The sequence below is a fragment of the Glossina fuscipes genome, unplaced genomic scaffold, assembly GCF_014805625.2.
Source record: "Glossina fuscipes isolate IAEA_lab_2018 unplaced genomic scaffold, Yale_Gfus_2 84, whole genome shotgun sequence".
NCBI lineage: Eukaryota > Metazoa > Arthropoda > Insecta > Diptera > Glossinidae > Glossina > Glossina fuscipes.
This window is the reverse complement of record NW_023998438.1, coordinates 361783-383799: the sequence shown is the minus strand read 5'-3', so window position 1 is coordinate 383799 and position 22017 is coordinate 361783. Positions and strand designations below refer to the sequence as shown.

At 32.3% G+C, this 22017-nt stretch overlaps 1 protein-coding gene across 1 annotated transcript in view; it reads right to left on the bottom strand.

Moving 5' to 3' along the window:
- The window catches only part of LOC119638174 (zinc finger protein 395), a 484238-nt gene that overhangs the window by 142700 nt on the left and 319521 nt on the right, over nt 1–22017 (bottom strand). The window contains exon 4 of the mRNA XM_038034825.1: nt 19964–20172. Coding sequence (XP_037890753.1) covers nt 19964–20172 — 209 coding nt within the window. The remainder of the gene's footprint in view (nt 1–19963; nt 20173–22017) is intronic.

The window sequence follows — 22017 nt, the reverse complement described above, 5'->3', positions numbered from 1 at the left end:
TGTGTGTGTGTGTGTGTGTGTGTGTGTGTGTGTGTGTGTGTGTGTGTAAGAAGATGATTTCCGACTATCAATCAATCGTGAAACCCCTTATTATGGCAGATAATATTTGAATGTATGCATACGACTTGGAAACAATCGACCAATCGAGCGGGCATTGTGATCAAACTCGCCCATACAGCAGAGGGATGTTAATGATTTTCCTCGATTAGGGTTGTATTGTGTACTATGAATCCCTTGCGCCGAGTCAAACTCTCTTAACAGAGGATATTATTTGAGTTTGAGCATTACTTTCAATGTGGCGAAAGAGACACTACAGGTAGTGCTACTAGTACTTATCTTTACCGTTATGAGTGATTTTGACGCATAATTTTTACGCTGTAATCACGCAGATGAAAATAAAAGCTGGAAATTTGGCACAGATTTTGTTTGATTGATTAAGAATACAAATTTATAATGCACAAAAACACACTTCAGAATACATTAGAAACTGAGTCGGAAAACTGCCAATATTTTATCCATATTCTTTTGCTTGTAACTTTCGATCTCCTAAACAAATTTCAAAAAATCTGCGACCAGGTTTTCTGTACGATGTTTAGTTCAAAAATGGTCCCAATCGACGATAAAATTTCATTTCCAATTTAGGCATTTCTTAGAAAATCAAGTTTTCTCTTATCGTACGTATTGTCTTAAATATTATTTTGAATTTTCAGATTTTTGATTTTTAATTTAAACCTTAACAAGGTAGGATCGGGTTTTCTAGTTAATAATAATCATCACTCATACGGGAGACAATATTTTTAAAATCCCCACCACTCACCTCACTAAATGAGGCATCATTCTCGCTAAGGTCCTCTAAATTGTAAAGTGGTTACCTGCAGAAAGTTTAGGGCAACTTTGCAGTGCCGCTTGAAGAGAAATGGAGGCCTATAAGGCAATTGTACGTGTGCGATAGCTGAACTATGTAGTTCGCGAGATATGGGAGGTGTTCTATAACTTACTTACGGACACTCCTGAGATGGTTAAAGAATTTGCATTTACTTGCCCCCTAACCGAATACCGGACGGATGAACCCCCAACTGATCGATCTTGGATTGCCTAGGAAAGGAGAGGAGACACCAAGATTTGACAATTTTTCATCACTTTTTTTGCAAAAAAAAAATCTCTTCTTCTCCTCATGTCTCACTTAACGCCGTCTTGATCTCTTCTCCTCGTGCCAGAAATGCACTTTTCTCCCCCGAGAACTTCACAATCCTTTCTTTCGGCGCAGGGTTGTAATTTTTTTTTAACAACAATAAAACAAAATACGATTGTGAAGGAAGAATAAAAAAAATCTGTTATTGCAAAGCTCGTAGGGTGACAAACTATTAAGGATTACTAAGGACTCTATAAAACCTTTTGGTAGTAACAAACTACAAACGATATATGTTCATAGTTCATGACATTCTGAACTTTACTTTGCAAGTTACAGTCGTTTAATGAAGTCATATACGAAATTCAGATTGCTCCATAGACATACTCCCGCCTTCTCACTCGATGGTTTCCCTTAACAAAAGCAGCTTCTACTTCTATATACAGATAAGAAGTTGTATATCTGAATATAAAAAATTTTCCAGGGGAAATTTTTCTTTAGAGCGATATAATCGGTTGAATCAATTAAATAATTTTTTTAAAATAAATTTATGAATAAGATCAATTCTGGCTTGATCGTCTTCGTAACCCTCAACTAATGTTCCTCATGAACAGTTTGAAGAAAATTATTGACAACTGTAGACATCCCCTTGTCTTTCTGTGACCTTGAGTGGTTTTGGCGGGCATTTTTCGGTCTTGATTCGTCTTTTGCACGATATTCGCTCGATTGATTGATTCCTTCCGGTTCGTATGCGTAGATCTAAGTCTCATCTTCTCTAATAATGCGCTTCATGATACTCAGAAATCATCATCTCCTCGCACACAATCATTATAAGAATTCAGGAAACATTTTTTTGGTGTCGTACAAAACTAAGCGCAGCTGAAATGATGTGAAATTCGACACAGATGTCTGTCGCGGTGTTACCAAGAAACTATTCCTGATATTCGATATACCCCCACAATACTTTTTTATCACAGTATTAAGTGCTCATACGTGCGAGATCTCTGATGCATATTTCTTAATATCGGAAATGATAATGAGACAGAGTCGGTACATCCCTGTTCTCTTCTAACTCTATCATCTCTGATTATTGTCATGCCGCAATGTATATTTTACTATATATATATATATATATATGTAGGTGCAGATATTTACAATAAAAATGCGGGTGCACTGCAATTTTGCATAGTTTCATCTGTTTGTATGAATGTTTTTAAGAATTTTTTTTGTTTTTTTTGATTTCAATGTTTTTTTTTTAATGCGAGCTTCTCCCATTACTATTATGAAAGGCAGTCGAGCAAATCTTTTAATTTTTTTGTTTTTTTAACATTTTGTTGTCATTTTTGTTTTATTTATTTGTATAAATTTTTGTCGTTGTTGTTTCTTGTTGTTTTGTTTTATTATTATTATTATTATTATTATTTGTGATTATCTTTAACCATATTTGTCGTACTATTATACGCCTTCACTGCTTCCTTAAATTGTTATAGACTGAAAAATAATCGTTATCGCCAACATAAAAACACAAACACTCACATCCGCACGTATACTAGCACGCATACGTACTTATACACTTGTATTGCTTTTACAGCTTACCATAAAATCTCTATCATGATGTAATAATAATAATAACAACAACAGCGACATCAGAAGCAATAATAACACTGATGCTGATATTGTTCATCATTATCATCATCATCATCCTCATCAACAACAACAGTAACAATCCAATCGTAATGAATAAATAACTTTAAGCTTCATTAGCATTTAAAAAAAAATATATATAAAAAAACAGAAAGAAAAAAAGAGAAAGAAAATGAAAAAAATTTTGTTCTTTATGTGTAAGCGAATTGAGGTTTTTTTTTTTCTTTTATAAATTTGGTTGCTATTGTTTTATTCATACGCTTCGTTGTCTTCTGCTGTAAAACGGATCACAAAGGGGAAGAGGAGAGCAAAAAAACAACCATAGACGACGTATAACGAAAATCTACGACTACGACAACGATGATGACAGCAAGCAACAACATATTCACATATACACAAACACGCATACAAATACACCCACTGCTTGCACTTGCATGTATATATGAGCACTAAGCAGTGAGGACAGAAATGCATTACAATTGCTTTTCATTCCTTTGCTTTGCTTTGTTTTGCTTTGCTTTGCTTTGCATTGCATTGCATTGCATTGCACTGCATTGCATTGCATTGCTTTGGTTTATCTGTGCCAAGTGCATACTTTTTCATGTTCAAGGTGACAAAATCATCATTGTATACTAAGTAAATAAAAAATAATAACAACAATAACAACAAAGGCATACAGAGAGGAAGCTAAAACAAAAACTATAATAAAAACGTCAGTGAAAACCAAAAATAATTGTAGAATACAAACATACACACACAAAACGCACATACACATGCATGCAAACTATGAAATATATGTAACGAGTATAAATCTATTCATATACTTGCATACATTTGCGTATACATATATGTACATGCACTTTAAAAGTACATGCACATATACATGCACATATATGTAAATATTGTAACAATTATACGTCAAACTGCATTTGAGGCATTAAGTTGTTAAGCAAAAAAAAAAAAAGCAACAACCACGTAAAACACAGCCGAAAGAAACATTGCAATGCTAAATAACAGCAACAAAACAAAACAAAGCAACAAAAATTAAAAAACAAAGAACGAAAAAAATATTTGTTGTACTTTGTTCTTTACCTTCAAATTATCGTAACTACGTTTTTTTTCTTCTTTTTTTTTTTTGCTTCTTTTTGCGGCTATAACTGCATTCATATATATTCATATACATATATATATATATATATATATATATATATATAGCAACCCGACCGATATACGTGCAAGCACACAAACTGCTTTAATTGCTAAAGCAAGTAAATGTGTGTGTGTGTGTGTGTATGTGTGTGTGCGCATGTATTTGTGCAATAATCTTTCTCTAATTTTAACGAATCTAGAATAGTAGGTTAAAACTGAACGCGCCTCCATTTTGTAGCATTGTGTGCGAAGTCTTTATTGTCGTTGTTCTTATTGTTGTTGCTGCTATTGTATTGTAATTAGAATTTTATGCAATCAAAGTTGAATTAGCATTAGCGCTTGCTTTGTTTTTTATTTATTTAATTTTTTTTTTTTTTACTTCAAAGTAAAACCATTTTTTTTAATTTTATTCATTTTAAATATTTTGCTCTATAATTATAATACAGTAGAATTATAAAAGTAATAATAATATTAAAAAAATTTGAATTTTATTATCACACTTGTTTAGATCATTTTTAAAAAGTATAATTAAATATTTTTAAAAACATTTTTTTTTTATTTTTTTAGTGTTCATTTTGTCAGGTATATTAAATAGAGGGAGAACGCTTGGGGCGTCCAGTAATCAACAGAGTGAAGCCTATATAAAATATATAAATTCCATATACAATAACCTATGTCTTAGACCCTATATATTGGGAATATGTTGTGATATTTGCTCGAGAAAGGGTAGTAAGGTGTCACCCTATGATAACATGTACAGAAATCACGTAATAACAAAACAAAGAAATACACACTAGCTTTATGGGAGAGTCGAGGCGCTTAGTTTTCCACTCCCTACCTTGAAATCGATATACTCTTACCCGGTCGTAAGCGCGATTAATCATTTCTTCGATGTTTGCGTTAAGATGATTTTATTGTTTCAAGTCTGGATTTTTCAGTCCTATCACTACAACTTTGAACTAAGTGTTTGTTTGCCTTTGGAAAATCTTGTTCATTTGATAATAATTACATATTATGCTGAATCGTTTCTTCTCATCCGATAAATATATTTGACATAGCATTGGCGCGTTTGTTTCAGTTGTACGCAGTTGACCGATATGCGATACATTGTTGAGAGGGTCATCGAAGTGATGAAGTTGAAGATGATAAGCGTATTGAGTTTAATGCACTTTGTATAAGCACAGTACAGTACTCTTTTGCTATTAGCACACAACAACGTATGTAGATATATACATATTAAGTGACTCACTAAAGTCTGTTTCATACAAATTACAAAAAAAAAAGAAAAGAAAAAGCTAGTAAGAAAGATACAAACAAAGGAAAAGAAATCAATTTTCATACTCGATAACATTGGGTGGGCGCGGCTGACCTTTTCTATTTTCACAATAAAAATGGAAATTTATATCGTACTTCTCTTGTGATTTACCAGTAAATCAGCAAAAAACAGGGAAAGCAAATGTGCTCTCAAGTTTTCTCGCATTGGCTTGTAGTTTTTGTAGGCGTGTCCTTTAAAAAGTTTACGCCACTTTCAAATTCTTTCGCAGCTTCCTAAACGAGATCTTCACTTTCGCTAACAGAAAAAGGTTTAACACAGACGGCGCACAGTTGGAGAGACTTACAGATGGACAGACGGACATGTTTAGGTGCATTATAAACTTCAAACTAATAACCAAAACCTAATAAATATTTGCTTAGAGAAACATTGTTGTGTTTACTTTACGCTTTTCTGTGGACGTGTGCTTCGGCCACTTTGTCCCATTTTCAATATCAGTCTGGGCGCAAGAACATTCAATGTGTTTGTCACATTTGAAAATGATAGAAGCTATTTTTGCGGCTAGGGGAATGTTCAAAATAAACGGACATATGCACATAATTAAATCTGTTTAGAATTTGATGTTGATCAAATATATATATACACTTTAACAGATCTTGAAAGCAAACTTTTTAACAAAATGAATGTAGCTCCCATCCTTCGCAGATGAGTACAGAAAACGGATGAGAGAGAGGGTTTTATTCGGCCGCGACCGAGTCTTGCTATACTCATCATCGCTTTAAATTGTGCACTTTGTAAGGTTTCTGAAGCGTGCTTGTCGGTGCTGCAAACGTTTCAATAAAAGAGAGAAAGTTTAATATGCCATACTATTAAATAGGTGTGGCGTAGATTTCTTATATTTTTGTGCAGGGGCTGGAGGATCAGCCATTGAATATAAATGGAGTTTTTTATAGTTGTACCTCTTGTGCTTTATGAGTAACGAGCAAAAAAAATAATATTTTTTTATTTTCCAAAACAGAGGTAATCCTGGATTAACTTGTACTTTAGTCTTTTACAGGACAAGAATTTCTCCTCCTCTTTGGTACTTTTCAAGATCAGGAGAATATTTACGACAGACGTTGCACGGACAAAAAGGCAAACAGACGGACGGACGGAGGCGCTTAAATCGGTTTAGAATTTGGTTCTGATTAAAATTATGGAGTCTCTGCGGCTTCGTTCTGGATGTTTTGAATGTTCTGACTAGATGAATGTACCCCTCATCCTTCCCGTTGATAGATATAAAAATAAAGGAAATGAATAATAAAAACATCGTTACGTTAATGCATTTTGTTAGTCAATATTTTTTAATTTGCGTATACAAAAGGAATGCTAAGTGAACAAGTTACGTATAACATATGTTTTCCAGAGCCAAAAAAAAAAAAAAAGAAAAAAATAAAGAAAACCTAATTATAAAGCTAATGATTCTGGAGAGGCATTCAAGCTAGGTAATCTCGATTTGCCATCTGGACAACATACTTTGTACGCTTCGCTGTTGAAGGTTAATGTATGGCAATATTCCTCTTCATTGCCCTTAATTGCCCTAATAATAACATAATTATATTATTTATAATTGATTTCCGTTATAACAATTTCCTCGCTCATTAATAACACGAAATATTGATTTTGAAGCTTAATGCTGAAAAGACGCATTAAATATAATATTTACTTATTTGTTTTCCTTTCATGTGAACACAGTTCAACGTGTCATAAATGAAAACAAGTAAGAACAATAAAGTCGGGCAAAGCTGACAATGTCTTAACATTTGCGAGCTTTATCTTAAACACTGTCTATATGAATTGAGATCAAGCAGACAGACAGACGGACAGGTTTAGATCGATATATTTAAAGGTGGGTGGCTATATTTTAAGCTCTTCTACGTGTTACATACGTCCGCACTAGCTTACTCTACCCTGTACTATAAGGAGTGTAGGGTATAATTATTACCTTTCAATATTATTAAATAGTTAAAATAACTACCATTTGAAATATATACGATATACCTATCCGCCTGAGCGGCCGAGTAGGCAAGAGTCTCGATTAGCAACTCAAGGCTCGTGGGTTCGAATCTCGGGTGCGGTAGACATTTTAATAAAGCCGAAAGCCTTAGATGCTAGTGCTTTAAGATTTAGAATTTATTCTCTGGCTAAATTTATTTACAATTATGATAATAATAATACGATATACGATATAAGTATAAAACGTGATATAACCCCAATAATCGAGTGGATATAAACTTATGTCGGTCATTAAGTTATTCGACTTAAACTGCATAGCAGTTTTTTTTGCTTCTTTTTATTTATTTATTGATTTATTTGTTTTTCTTAAATCGTTACTACATAATCTTTTTATAATTAATTGTAAATGTAAAATTTTAGATAACAGTTAAATTGAATTATAGTGCGGTGATGCGCTTTCATGATCACCTAATTAAAGTATCATATGGAATGACAACAGATGTGAACGGCATTTGTATAATTTCTTTATTGTTGTTTTTGTCTCGATGAACAAATAAAAAGCACGACTCAAATCAATTCCCAGAGGCTGGCACGACGACTTTCGCTTTTCACAGTAAATTTGCTCAAGAAAATACAAAAAAATTATCTATGTTAGGCCTATGATCAAAATGGAATGAATTTGATTTGACTTTTTTTTTGTTTTTAGTGCGTTTATTTGTTGTCACGCCACGCCTATATTCAAAGTTGCTTGTCCTTGGCTATAAACTAACCACACAAATGTCTAATTTTATTTAACTGTCTCAACTTTACGGCCACGAATAGTTTGCTACCAAGGGATAGACCAGCAAACGGAGATCAGGATATTCACATGAAAAGCGAACATTGACGAATCGACTTTTGTTCGATAGAATGTCTTGAACAAAATTTTTGAAATATTATTTTAAAAATTTCACTGAAGTCTTAGAAACTTGTTAAACCGACTTTGTCTGGTATGCGAAAGGTATGAATAAAATATTTCTTCTCTTTTTTTTTCTCAAAAATGTATGAACAAAACTTTAGATTAATAGTTGTGAATGGACGAACTGGCGGATATTATTTGAAAGTAATAGATCCCTATAAATTTTATAAACGTTTTGGAAAATTTACAAAACAAGTGTATCTTGTGAGTGTTTTCTTTTTTTTTGCTTGAAATATATGATAAATTTTTTTTTTTTTTTTCATTAAATTAATTTAATATTCAAAACTTCCTCTTTAGGTTACAAGTAAAACAAAGGAAAAATTAAAAAAATAAAATTAAAAGTTAGCATAAAAACGTTGTCATAGTTAGTTACCGCAATTCATGTATAAACAGATAATTAATTTTTAATTTATGACCGCAAAATACAGATAAACTTTTATTAAAAAAAAAAAAAAAAAAAAAACAAACAAAAAAAACAACATTAATAGAAATGAAATTAAAAGAAATATATACATGTATAATAATAATAAAATAAATAAAATAACTATTAAACATGACTTTATTGCGAACAAATAAAATTGTTTTTTTTTTTTATAAGAAAAATCTGTATATATTTTTATAGTTAACCCTTAACATTAACGAGCTCTGGCAACCGCAAGCGTAATAGAAAAAAAAAAAACTCAAACTGATGAGATAAGTTTTTAAGGAAAGAAAAGAAGAAAACGAAAAAAAAAGTAAAAAAAAAACAAAACAAACAAAACAAAAGATTTCTTTCATTTAATAACTTTGTTCAAAAAGCGCATATGGTGCTCAATGCAAACGGAATAACAGACAGAGTGACTGACTGATGGATGGCTAGGCCGGCAAGCAGGCAGAGAGGGAGGCTGGGCGGCAAACAGACAGAAAGTGAAATAGAGGAAAAGATAGGCGGACAGACAGACAGACAGACAGACAGACAGACATTCGCATTAATTTTTTAAAGTTATGCTGATACAGTCTTTCTTCCTTTCTTCTCTTCATGCATTTACTGCACTACACGTACTACTGTACTGTAAATGCATTCAATGCAATATTTTATTATATTGTTATTTAATTACATAATTCTTTATAAAATGCATACACACGCACAAATGAATAAATATGCGTTTGTGTATGCGTGTAATAAGTAAGTAATATATTTTTGTTATTGTCGGCATATGACTTTGATTTTGCTTTGCGGTACGATGCAATGCAAGGCAGTGTGTGATAACAATTCATTATTCATTGGAATAAGAAAACAACAAAAACAATAAGAAAATAATAATAATAATAATAATGAAAAAAAAAAAAAAAACACAAAACGAAAACATCAAAAAAATATGAAAATATTTTAAGGCTATAATGAAATTAATTATGCATTGCTTTTAATCTTTGAATAATTTGTCATTTCTATATTATTTGTTGTTGCCGTTGTTATTGTTGTTGCTATTGCCTTAAAAATGTTTGCGCTAATTTCTGCCAAAGTATTATAGTTTTTTATTTTTTTTTTTTCGCTCGCTTTGCGCAATATTCGCACAGCGGTTTACGGTTTGTATGCGGTATGAACACACACACACACACACACACACACAAATGCACAGGCACTTACAATAATTCAATACTATATAGTGACGGTTGCTTTTGCCAGCCAATGTGGCGCTTTTTGTGTTTTTTATTTTCAAAAAAACCTCCGTTTGTTGTTTAGTACAACAGCATACATAGTTTGTCACGGTGCTGAACTGAAGCTATACGTTTCGATGATGTATTAGTCAAGTTTCTTCCTTATACATATAAATATACATACATATATATATATATATATATATTATATATATATTGTATATCATTGTATCTGTTCAAGTTGAAAATAATTTGCTTTGTGTATTATTGTATAATGTATCTACACATGAACGATTGCTTGGTTGCCGTTTTTTTAGTTGGTTTGCTTTGGTTTGTGTTGTATCTAATTATACTGACATGTACATATATGTAGATATGGCCATGAATTATTGTATATATATATATATATATATATATATATACTCTTATGTAGTGAGTGTTATATACGGTAGATTAAGGTAGTGAATGCTACACAGAGATATCGACTGCATCTGATACGTAAATCATAATCGTTTATAGGTAAAATCGTGAAAGTATTTATAATAAATATATATCTATATATATGTATATATAATATTTTATATACCTATCTATAATAATATATTACCTAATTGACTTTTGATTTCCTTTTTTTCCACGTCATGTGCTAATTTATTAAGGGTATATAGACAATTAGATTAGGTATTCAAATAGAACGATTTAATATTTAATATACAATAAGTTTTGCTTATAGAACACACATTTTTATTTTTCCCTCTTTTTCGGCTTACAAGTATAATATTTGTGTTTACTTTGCTTTTAGAAAAGGTAGTACAAGACAACAAACATTGGCTCAATTTTTTTCTTTTTCTAAACTCTAAAGTAAATGCAATTGTGTTACAGGGCCAGATTAAGTTTGTAACACCCACAACGACTTAAGGTAGACCTGTCAGAATCATTTTCTGAATCTATTTACACTTGTCTGTACCTTCATCTATCTTAGATTCTTTTATTTCCCACCGGGTGGTGGGAAATTTTTAGATATTTCAGCACAATTTGGTAGACAGAGGTCTTTTACCCTAAGCAGATCGCTCTTAAGAATTCAGATTAGAGCGAAAATCATTATCCTTTTTTTCTTTTTTTGATATGAGCAATTACTCGAAACAGGTCCTAACACAGAAGCAAGAAAAAAGAAAGAAAAAAAGAATTAGGCAAGTATTGGATGTGTCCCCAATCGATACATTTTATGCTATGGCAAAAGTAAACTCTGCCACATTGAGATTTGAACCCGTGAACACATTCAAGCTCAACGTAAAAATATCTGAATATTCCATTGATCTTGTAGATACACAGCGATGTCTTGGGGCTACACTTGATCGGGAACTCAATTAAAGTGCTAATGCCTTCGTAAAAGTTTGTCTTACGCTCCGAAAACGGCAAAAGGTAAATCGATAGCTGCATCTCAAGGTTAACTATAACATTGTGCATTCTCTCCTCATGACGCATATGAACTATAGTATTAAAGTCTTTTCTGGGTGCCACAGACATAACTTCAAAGTATTCTTGACCGCATGACACGTTTTGTTTATAGCTTAGAGACCATATCTTCTCCTTAGCGTATGTTGTCTTAAAATTTTTCTTTCCAGGTTATCTAAAATTCAGGTTGCAATCAAACTCGATCCCAAAGCCCTTTAATTGAACGACTGCAGTTCTCTAGATCGAATAAAAACTCTGTCATATTAATATCAGATTTGTCTAATTAATCAGCCGAACGATCTTTTACTGTTCGTGTTGCTAGATATTGGAATGCTTGGAATTGCTGAGTTTGAAATCTTCCGATACGTTAAGAAGAAAATTGGCCGCACTGCTAAACTCATAGTGCATATTTGGTTGCTATTAAGAATTGATGATTACGGAGTTTAGCAAGCAAGATGATAACACTGACAGCCATCTGGCTGACGCGTATGCTCACTTCCGTTATAGTTTCTTTTTTCACATGAAATGTATCTACGTAACTATGTAATAGGCCCCTGGCTTTGTGGCCACTTAATAAATGAGTGAATGAAGTGAACAATGACGCGGGGTTCTTCTCTACCCGACTGCTTACGTTTTTATTTTTTTAGTTTGGTTCGAGTTAACATTATTTGTTCATTTACTTAGTATTTAGTTCACTTTACTTGCTTAAAATATATTTAAAGACCCGAATAGCTTTAGTCCGATCAACGAATTCCGTTGCATCGCTTATTTTTATTTTTAATAACACTTTTCAAGTGTATTTTCGCTTATGCTCTGCTATTTACTAACAATGATTTTTTTCAAAAATGTTAAAAGTTTTTAAAGACATTTTCAGAATTCAGAGTCAAACGCATTGCCATATAAAGTGAATAAAATTTCTCATAATTATATTATTACATATAATCCTCGAGACAAAACGATGGAGGTGTTCTCGCATGAAGGACTCTACAACGGGTTGATTTATCCGTATCCGCTTTTCATCTGTTAGTGCTGACGGCAGAGAAACTAGAAAAGTCATCTGAAGCTACTTGAAGCTACATCAATGAGATGTCACAATTCCCAAGGAAGTCTCAAGCATTGCTTTTGTTTTGCTCTTATAAAAAACTTCATATTGGTTAGGTCCGCCTATAATTTTTCTCATTGTGGCACAAAATTTATGAGAAGAAAATGCATTGCTTTTTCCTTTGATTAGCATGAGAGTGCGGCATTTTGAAAATGGCTTTTATAAGCCTCATTAAGGGTTTTTTTAAAACTCTTTTTTCCTTTTTTTTAGTTAATTTTTTAAATCTTTTCTTATAAAAATTTATTTAACATAAGAGCTAATTAAAGTCAAAGTTGAGGTTTTTGGTTTTTTAACTTTCTACAATAAAACAAAAAAGAAAAAAATTATGCTTCATTAAACGATTACATAATCATTGCAAGCCAGAATTAAAAACCTTAAGTATTAGGTTATTAGTAAAGTGAAGCCACAAGTTTAAATATTTGCCTGCTGTCAAGAGGTCTTTAAGATTAGATAAATAATTACTTAATAAATCCTTAAGCTTCTATGCGACTAATATTTTGTCAATAAAACATAATTGGTTTTTTTCTTGTGAATATTTCACTCCATAGATACGCTTAAAACAATTAAATATAGCCAAAGATAATATATCGAAAAACTGTCATTTCCTTGTACAGGTTATCTTAATGTAACACTTTCAAAATTTTAGCAAATGTTAAAATTTTTTTTCTTTGTTTATAGAATGAACTTTAAAGTATCACCTGCCAACTGGCTTAGCAATAACAAATGTGTCTGCGTATCTTGAAATATGAACTAACGTTATCTACTGCCAAAAAGTCAGAGAAAAAAAATCCTCACGACTTTTTCAACCACCCAATATTTTATATGAACTGATTAATAGCTGGCTTGTGTCTGCATAACAAAAAGCGAAAGCAATTCGCCTTTTTTTTTTTTGCTTAATTTTTTGTTGTATTTAACATTATAGTCTCTGTAGATACGAGCGATTGGTTTGAAAACTAATGACAAGCAAAACGGGCATGCAGGCAGAAAGACAGACAGGCGGACAGATAGACACAAAAAAACTTTCAATTTTCCGCATCAACAAATTACTTTCAGTACTTACGGTCAATAGCTTAAGTACTGTCCAAGTCCCCCAGGTTATGTGTGGCTTTGTAATGTACAAAAAACACCCACAAGGTATTTCAGGTACCTCGTAACCGGTCCAGTTAATCATTTTCCTAAAGAGTACGTTTTTTTTTTAAATGATAAACAGCAATTTATTGCAAACTCAGACAAATTGTTCATTAGCCGTATATTGCGTTTAAGGAAAATCAAATTAAGATAATAATAAAAGATGTTAACATTAATTAAAAAACAAAATAAATGAATGTAAAAAAAAAAATGAATAAAACTGCTTGAAAAAAGATGTTATTTATGTTATATTAGGCTTAGGAAAAGATAAATGAGTCTGCGTATTACGTGTCAGTGCAAGTTAGAATAAATATGCTTTCCTTCGATATGCCCTATCGTCTATGATATCGTGCGTAAGGCATATAATATAAGACGTGGTAGCACTTTATAGATAAATACAGAAATTAAAAACACTATCTACTTACTCTACCTTGTTTGCATGCGTTTGATAAATTCATTTTATATGATATCATGCATATTGTATATCCTATATGAAATGGCAGCACTTGGCACACGACTAAAAACACCATCTCCTTACTCTTCCGCATTTGCATTCTTTCGATATATTCATCATAAATGGTATCGTACATATTGCGCATCTTACTTGATTCGATAGCACTTTATAGACAACAAAAACACTACTTACTCACCTACTACTTACTCTATCAGTTTCTTTTTTTTTTTGGAATGATCACTTGATTCAATTGAATTTTATTTTCGGCCATGACGTGTAAATTTTTTATTAAAAAAATAAATAAAAACATTTTTGATCTTTGGAAGTAAAGAAGTTACAGTTTACTTTGCGCTGATCGTTAAACTTAATTCGTCTTAATCTTAAATAAAGCCGAAATTTGAGACCATATTTTGTTCTTTGAAAGGAAGTTTTGTGATCTTTTTCTCAGGGAAGGGTAGGTTATTATAGTTAACTTCTACTTGTGGTCAAATCCTTGCCACGATTTTGTTTGAAAGTGAAAAAATTAACAAGAAAAAGCTTTGAGTGGGAAAGTTCTACATGGACTTTGCTAAATCGAGTCTATGTTTCACACTATCTACGTATGCTATCCGATGTCTCTGGTACACGTTACAAACCCTTGGAAAATCGAATATACCTACTGTGGTGTGTGATACGAAAAGTTTGCATTTCTTTGCGTCCACAAACATATATATGTTGGTTTTAAAAAAATATTTTATAAATACGGTCTATTGTAGATATAATATATACGTGAAACATATGTGCAGTTTTTTTTTTTTTTTTTTTTTTTAAATGTTCATTTATTTATTTATCTAAATTTTGTGCGGTTTTTAATTATGAATAATGCCTTCAGTGCTTGTATTCTAACTGGCACGCCTCAACCTTAACTATATCTAGTAAAGATAAACAACAAATGCCTCTAATGGTTTCGGTCTTTACACTCGTTGCCTATATGTACTTGTTCAACTGTATATATATATATATGCAATTAAATGAAAATTACTAAAACGTGTAGAGATATTTCCGTTTAAAGTAAAAGTTTTACATGACAAAGTATGTGAAGGAAAAAAAAAAAAAACGAATAAATAAAATTAAAAAGACAAATCAAAAAAAAAAAAAAAACTATATTAGAGAATAAGAAGACCTTGTAAAAAGAAGAATAATGTAAAAGTAAAAGGGAATCTACAACACTTGTGCAGTCGAAATAAATTAATTTTCCATTTGTATCAATTTGAGGATAAAACTTAAGTAATTTATTCGTTTCTTCTGAGAATCTTAAATCTTGCAAATCGATTACTTAATCTTTAAGCTTGAAGAATGTTAAGTTGTATTCGGAAGTTTATTACTATTGTTCTATTGTATTAGGTTAGATTACTTTAGTCCTCTTGTCTAATGTCCGACGATGTCATTTGCGACACTTGGTCTTTTATACTTTGCGACGCCGTCCTACATTGGTTACATCATTGTAAAATTTTATTGCCACTTAGTTTCTATTTGTTAATTTGAATTTCTATTTAATATGAAAGTGTAAGTAACGTATAGTAATCCTTTCAAAATTTGTGGAATTGTTATGGTAAACATTATTGCATTATCGCTCCATGTTCCCTGATGTCGTTCGACATTTTCAAAAATTTATAAACAGATCTGCGTAAACGTGATGATGGACAAGACAGAGTTATAGGAGCATCTTAAGGTGTATTTTGTACTGAAGTATCTAGGACTTAATCGTCGTGTTAAGCCTGGAAATTGATACTGATCAAGGATAGGCTTTCGTTACATGGTCTCTTAAGCTTGTTCCCTGGTGATGCAAACTTTTTAACAAAAACTAAGCCTCAGCGGTAGATATAAAATAACCTGTAGCCCTAATCAGTGCAGATGTTTTTATAATGTATTACGCCACGGTATGGCTCTCAATTACTTACGAAAATCATGGCAATAATTAAAATATTGTTGTTTTTGTTTATAGTATAGGATTACTATTAGCACAGCTTCGTTCGACTAATTAAATTTTTTAGTTTTATTCAATTTATTACATTCTACCGCACTTGTGGTATATTAACTTTGTGCGGATGTATGTTACAATCAGAAGGGCAGGAGTTAAGATACAACCATCTTCTACTACATAGATCGATCCAAAAAGCGATTCAAACTGAGTGTGTCTGTCCGTCTGTCCGTCTTGTTTTCTTTTTTTCAATCTATGTAAGTTTTGCGACATTTTGATACACTAAAGTGCTTTGGCCCAAGGATATTTTTTCTCGAACATTGTTCACATTGGATCAATTTTTCAACTATTTCTCATGTAACACTTTATTTTGAAAGGTCGTCTCTATGAATAACTCTAAGGTGCAGAGTACTTTATGGTTTTCTGTGCCTCGTTATAATCTTTTTATTTATTTTTTTTTTTGTTGAAAATCAGTTTTTAAATTAACTGGATTACAAAATTAATTTAAAAAGGAAAATTTATTAAAATATTTTAAGCTAACGAATCGAGGAAATAATTATAAAATTATATTGCTATATGGCACAATCCAGAAATGCCCTACCATTCGTATCGAATAATCTTTAACGCTATGCTTTATTGTTTGACATCTGTAGGCGGAAGAAAGCGTCATAAAAGTCACAAAAGTCTTAAAAAAACGATGCGATGAAAGCGAATTTACGCTGCAATCGGAAGTGGGCAATGAAAATTTGAAATATGAAACGAAGCATTTTAGGAAAGCGATAATTTTGCAAGGAATCGATTGCTGAAGAAAAATTGATATATTGCTTTGCAGAACCGATTCTTGTACGAATCAGTCTTATACATATTCTTGAAAGATTTTTCTGATCTTATCAGATTTGGATCTGTTGGCATCTGCGTGAAATGAAGATATGCGTCATTATTTAAAGTGATTTCCCTTATACTGAGTATTGCGCGAAAAGCGTAAAACAAAACCGACATCGAGTTTTACTTTCAAATTCTGTAGCAATTATTCACTAATTATTGTTAATTAATTTTTAAATGCATTTTAAACGATTAATATGAATTTCTCATTAAAAGCATTAAAATTTCATTTAATTATTGTAATAAAAGAAATTATTTATGATTTTTGTAAATACATATACACACATATATTTATTGCCTGTCATTCACATATACATCGGTAATAATTTAATCGCATTTGTTCGACCACCTTAACGATTTAATTAAATATTTTAAAAACTATATTCCTACATGAAAACACACGCACACAATTAACTACATATTATGTGCAATTATTAATATATATGAAACGATTTGAAATAAATCAAAATATAACTAAATTGCTTTGAAAAAGCATAAAAGAAATTCATTTCCTTTAAAATATCAACATTTTCTATTAGATGGACGAGGCGTATGAGTAATGCTTTTAAATCTTCTTAAATATATATAAATAACTTTCTATCTTTTAATATACGTATTTAGATGTGCATATGTGTTTATATATATGTAAATATGTATATCTAGATTTATATGTGTCTACATATATTTATATATATATTTATATATTTATGTACATATACATATATGTATTCATATTCTTTTGGCAATAATATGCATTAATAAGTATTTAATTTACGTTTCTTTTCCTTTTTTTCGTGTTAGCCTTCACCTTAATTTTAAATTGCAAGCGAGAAATAAATGAAAAATATATTATAAAAGTGGAAATGCAAGAAAAAAAGAAAGGAAAAAGAAGAAGTAAGAAAATTTTATTCTATCATTACCGAATCTTGTGCGCCCATCATCAAAAAAGACAAAACAAATAAAGAAAATAAATTTGCCTACTTTATAGTATGGAGGAGGCATGGCTTATTTTTTCTCTTTACGTCGTGTGTGGGCGTCAAATTCGTTTGGTGACATCTTCATTTCCACTAAAGGGAGAATGATGCGCAGGCGGACAGATAGACGAACAAATTTGAAATTGGCCAACAATTTGTATACTTTATGGGGTTTTATGGCGGGAAGCTTTTTTCTGGGCCAAGCAAAGGTATTGAAAAAAATATTAAATTTTCATATACCATAATATTGGGTAGGCATGGTCAATTTTTTCGTTTGTTATACAAGTGCGACAACATCGGCCATAAAATACGCGTTAAAATTTTTGCAAAATTTATCTGCAATAATTTTTAAGTAATGACCAAAAAACTGATTTTTTATTCTTTTTAAAAAGCAGAGGTGTTTTCAGTTTACGTTGTGCTATGGGAGTGCCCTTCGATCAATCTTTTATACCCATCGCTATTAATCTTAACAAGGTTAGATAAAAAGGAAATAATTAAATTTTGTGACTTTACACGTTTGCATGGGTGTGGCTCATTTTTTCAATGTTTATAGGATAAAAGTGGAAATTTATATCGGGTATCTGTTCCAGCTTGTGAGCAACGAGCAAAAGGCACGGAAGGCAGAGAAGTCGTAAGTTTTGCTTGTATAGACTTGAAGGCGTAGGCGTGTTCTTTGACCTACTTGGGCCATCTTGAATCTCTTTTTGCAAATTGGTAGGCGATATCTCTTTGTTTGCGGACCAACATCAAGACAGACTTTTGTAGAATGAAAATGGAAATTTATATCCTATGACTGAAATAGTTTACGGTTAAACAAGCACCCTTGATCTATATCTACATTTCCTATTCATGGCGACGTATCAGGTTGTAAAGAAAAAGTTAATCCACCAGGCGGGAACGGGCACTATAAGTAATTTAAAATTAACACATATATCTTTTCTCCTTTTTTTTTCCATATGATCAATCACTCAGCGGAAGTCCATTATTCGCGTATCGCGAGGATGGTCAAAAAGAAGTGAGGAGAGAATAAAGAAAAAAAAGAATAGGGAGGAACCGGCTGCAACTTAGTGTATATTTATCGAGTGAGCGCTCATTACATTTACGACCACAGTAAAGTCTACCGAACTGAGATTTGAACCAACGCACACTGACTTCGCGATCGCGATTCTTACTTACACGCCTACTCGTATGGTAAATGTCGCATTTCATTGCCCAAGACCCTTTATTCGATACTGCTAAGAAAAAAGTAATTGTCTCACATGAGGATTGTGCAGAGTAATTTTCAACATTCTATTGTGTTTAGCTTATGAGTTATAAGCAGAAAACGTCAAAAGAGTGAAAAACCTAGATATTTAATCACTTATAACTTTATGTGGGCCTGGTCGATTTCATTCGTTTTTCTATATGAACAGTAGAGTCCTTCATAAAGTAAATATAGAAAATTTCAATTTCAATCATCTTTGATAATTTACAAGTAATGAATAAAAGATCATAAATTTTTGCTTAGGAAAACGTAGTTGTGTTCAGTTAAGGCTTTGCCGTGGGAGTGTGCTTTGGCCAATTTACACCATTTTCAATACCAGCTTGTGCGTAAGGCATTCAATGTTTCTGCCAAATTTGAAGACGTCAGCTCTATTTTTGCCGCTAGGGTAGCGTTTTCAACAGACGGACAGATGGATATGCTTAAGTCTGTGTAGTATTTGATGTTAAAATATATATATATATATATATATATAAAATAAGAGGTTTGCTCGGAATCAAACGTTTTGATAAAATGAATTTACTCCTTATCCTTTGGCGATGGATATGAAAATAAAAACAAAATTTATATACGAAAAATATTAGACACTTTATATTAAGATAAAATTTTCTGTGTAATTTTCTGCCAAACACAGTGTATGCATTATTAAGTATCTGTAATTTTTGAGATTTCCTTCTCGCATAAAAATGTATGCACTATTTAACAGAATAAATGTGTTCAGCAAATTAAAAAAAAAAAAAAAAGAAAAAAAAAACACACGAAAAAGATTTTTCTGGCTGCTTTTTTTAAATTCTCTAATGCTTGTTCTCTTTTGCATTCAATTAAGAACATTAAGGCTTTTTGATCTTTGATCGTAACCTATGGATAAAATACACATCTAAGTATTCTGGCATTCATTGATAATTTTACATAAGTAAGAAAAGGATAGCATATAATATAATAACAAAAAGAGATTACTTACCCTCTTTTTTCGTGGTACATCTTCTTTAAAATCAACGACGATGCCTTCATCAGATGTAGATACTGAGGTGGTGCGTATACGAGCACTGGCAGAAGCATCATTTATCATATGTGCACTTATGTTATGACCATCATCGCTTAGCGGTGGCGATGAAGAACCCGAACTCCATGATGCTGAAGAACTACCAGGACTTGAACCAAGCCATTTATCTAAATGAAGGAAATGAGAAAAGCAAAATATATGATAAAAAAAAAAAAAATCATATCATTAAAGAAACTATTAAAAGATAGAAGAAACTATAAAGAAGGGAGCGAGAGAGAAGGATAAATTTTAATTTGACGTCAGCCATTGCCAGTTATCAACAACGAACGATGATCTTTGTAAATCGGAGAGAGCTCATTAGGCAAAAACTTTCCTACTAAGCACTAACTGGTTATTCCAAACCCAAATGGGATTAGCGTACTTTGTCGAAAGTCATAAAAGCATCAGCATAAAATATTACCGGCTGGATGGCCAACAACAAAAACCGGGCTGTCCTTTCTGTTGACTTGAGAAACATTATACTAATCTGATAAGTAAAGGGCAAGTTGCTATCAGTGCAGTAAGCCCGCAGATGTGACTGAGTGCAAGACTAACATAGAGCCCTGGCATTAATTGTTCTCCGCAAAAATTTACAGACGCAACGGACCGGAAGAATAAGATTAATAAAAGAAGAAGCAAGCGGAGTGTACCCCAAATTGTGAACAGAAAACCAAATGGATTATTAATAAACTGATAAACATAAAACGTCCTGCGAAAGGTGAAGAACAAACGGACAACTAAACTAACGTTAACTCCAAAGCAAGCATATGACAGAGAATAAGAACAATTACAGTCCAGCTAGGAGCTTTTAAGCAAAAAGAATACTGAACGCATGGTATACTATTGTGCTGTATTATGGCAACCCTGTTATCGCTTACATGAGCGAATAGCCTATATTTCTTGCCTTCTTATCCGCAATTCTCGTAAAGAGCAAATGATGAGTGCATCATGGAAATATAGCAAAAGTTTTAAGTTTTTCTAATCTTTGCTAGGAAATGGATGAGATAGCACAGACCACGTAATCAACCCTTTTTCTATATTTATTTATCTAGATCACAATAAGAAAACGTGTTCATAGCTCAAATGGAAAAATCAGAAGAGAAGATAACTAAAATTATGAACTCTTCGTTTCCAAGAGTGTTAGCACAGTTTTTTGTGACCGGTCACTCGTAGACAAGCCAGTGATCAAGCGTAGTACGTTTCTCCGTGAGATTCTATAAATACTTTTGCTTGCCATTATCCTCGGCTATCAAGTCAATAGCTAGCTGTGGCCTTGGAACTACAAAGAGAAGTTTTGGATATGTTATCGGACTCTTCTGATTGCCGAACATTTAAACCTTTGATCGAGTGGCCACTAGCTACAGTCCATTGTACTTTCTCAGCTCTCAGCTTCGAATGTGAAGGCATTCCACCACGAAACCCTGTATTTTATTATGTACCTGTTCACCTTTAGAGGATCTTGTCTGCAGGAATGAAATCTTGACCTCCCACTTCCAGCCGCTCAGACATTGGTAGTTTGTCTGCATAAGTAGTCGACTAGATAAGGTTAGCGAGCACTAATGTTCGCAAATTTATATCTCAGTGCGAGGAAGCACACTTGATCGTAGCCACAGTGCGTGTGTAATTGTAGATTGGCTGGGCAGCGTCCTTACCCCACTTCTGCGTCTTTTCTTATTTCTTTCTGACATCTATCATCGTATAGAGGACTTCCACAGAGTGATTGGTCGCATTAAAGAAAAAAAAAAAAGCCAGAGAGCCGGAGAAATGGCAGAAAGTAAACCAACATATATCTAAGAAGCAGCGACTAAAGTAAAGAGTCCCTGACTTTGTGATAAAATATCAAGTCATGCTGGCAGCCGGATGTCAGAATAATAATAAGAATATGTAGAGAAGAGAACTGCTAGAACAGCTCCATGTTTGATTAAACGCATTAAAGGCGTCAAAAATTACCTTTCAGGCTTGGCTTTGGGTTA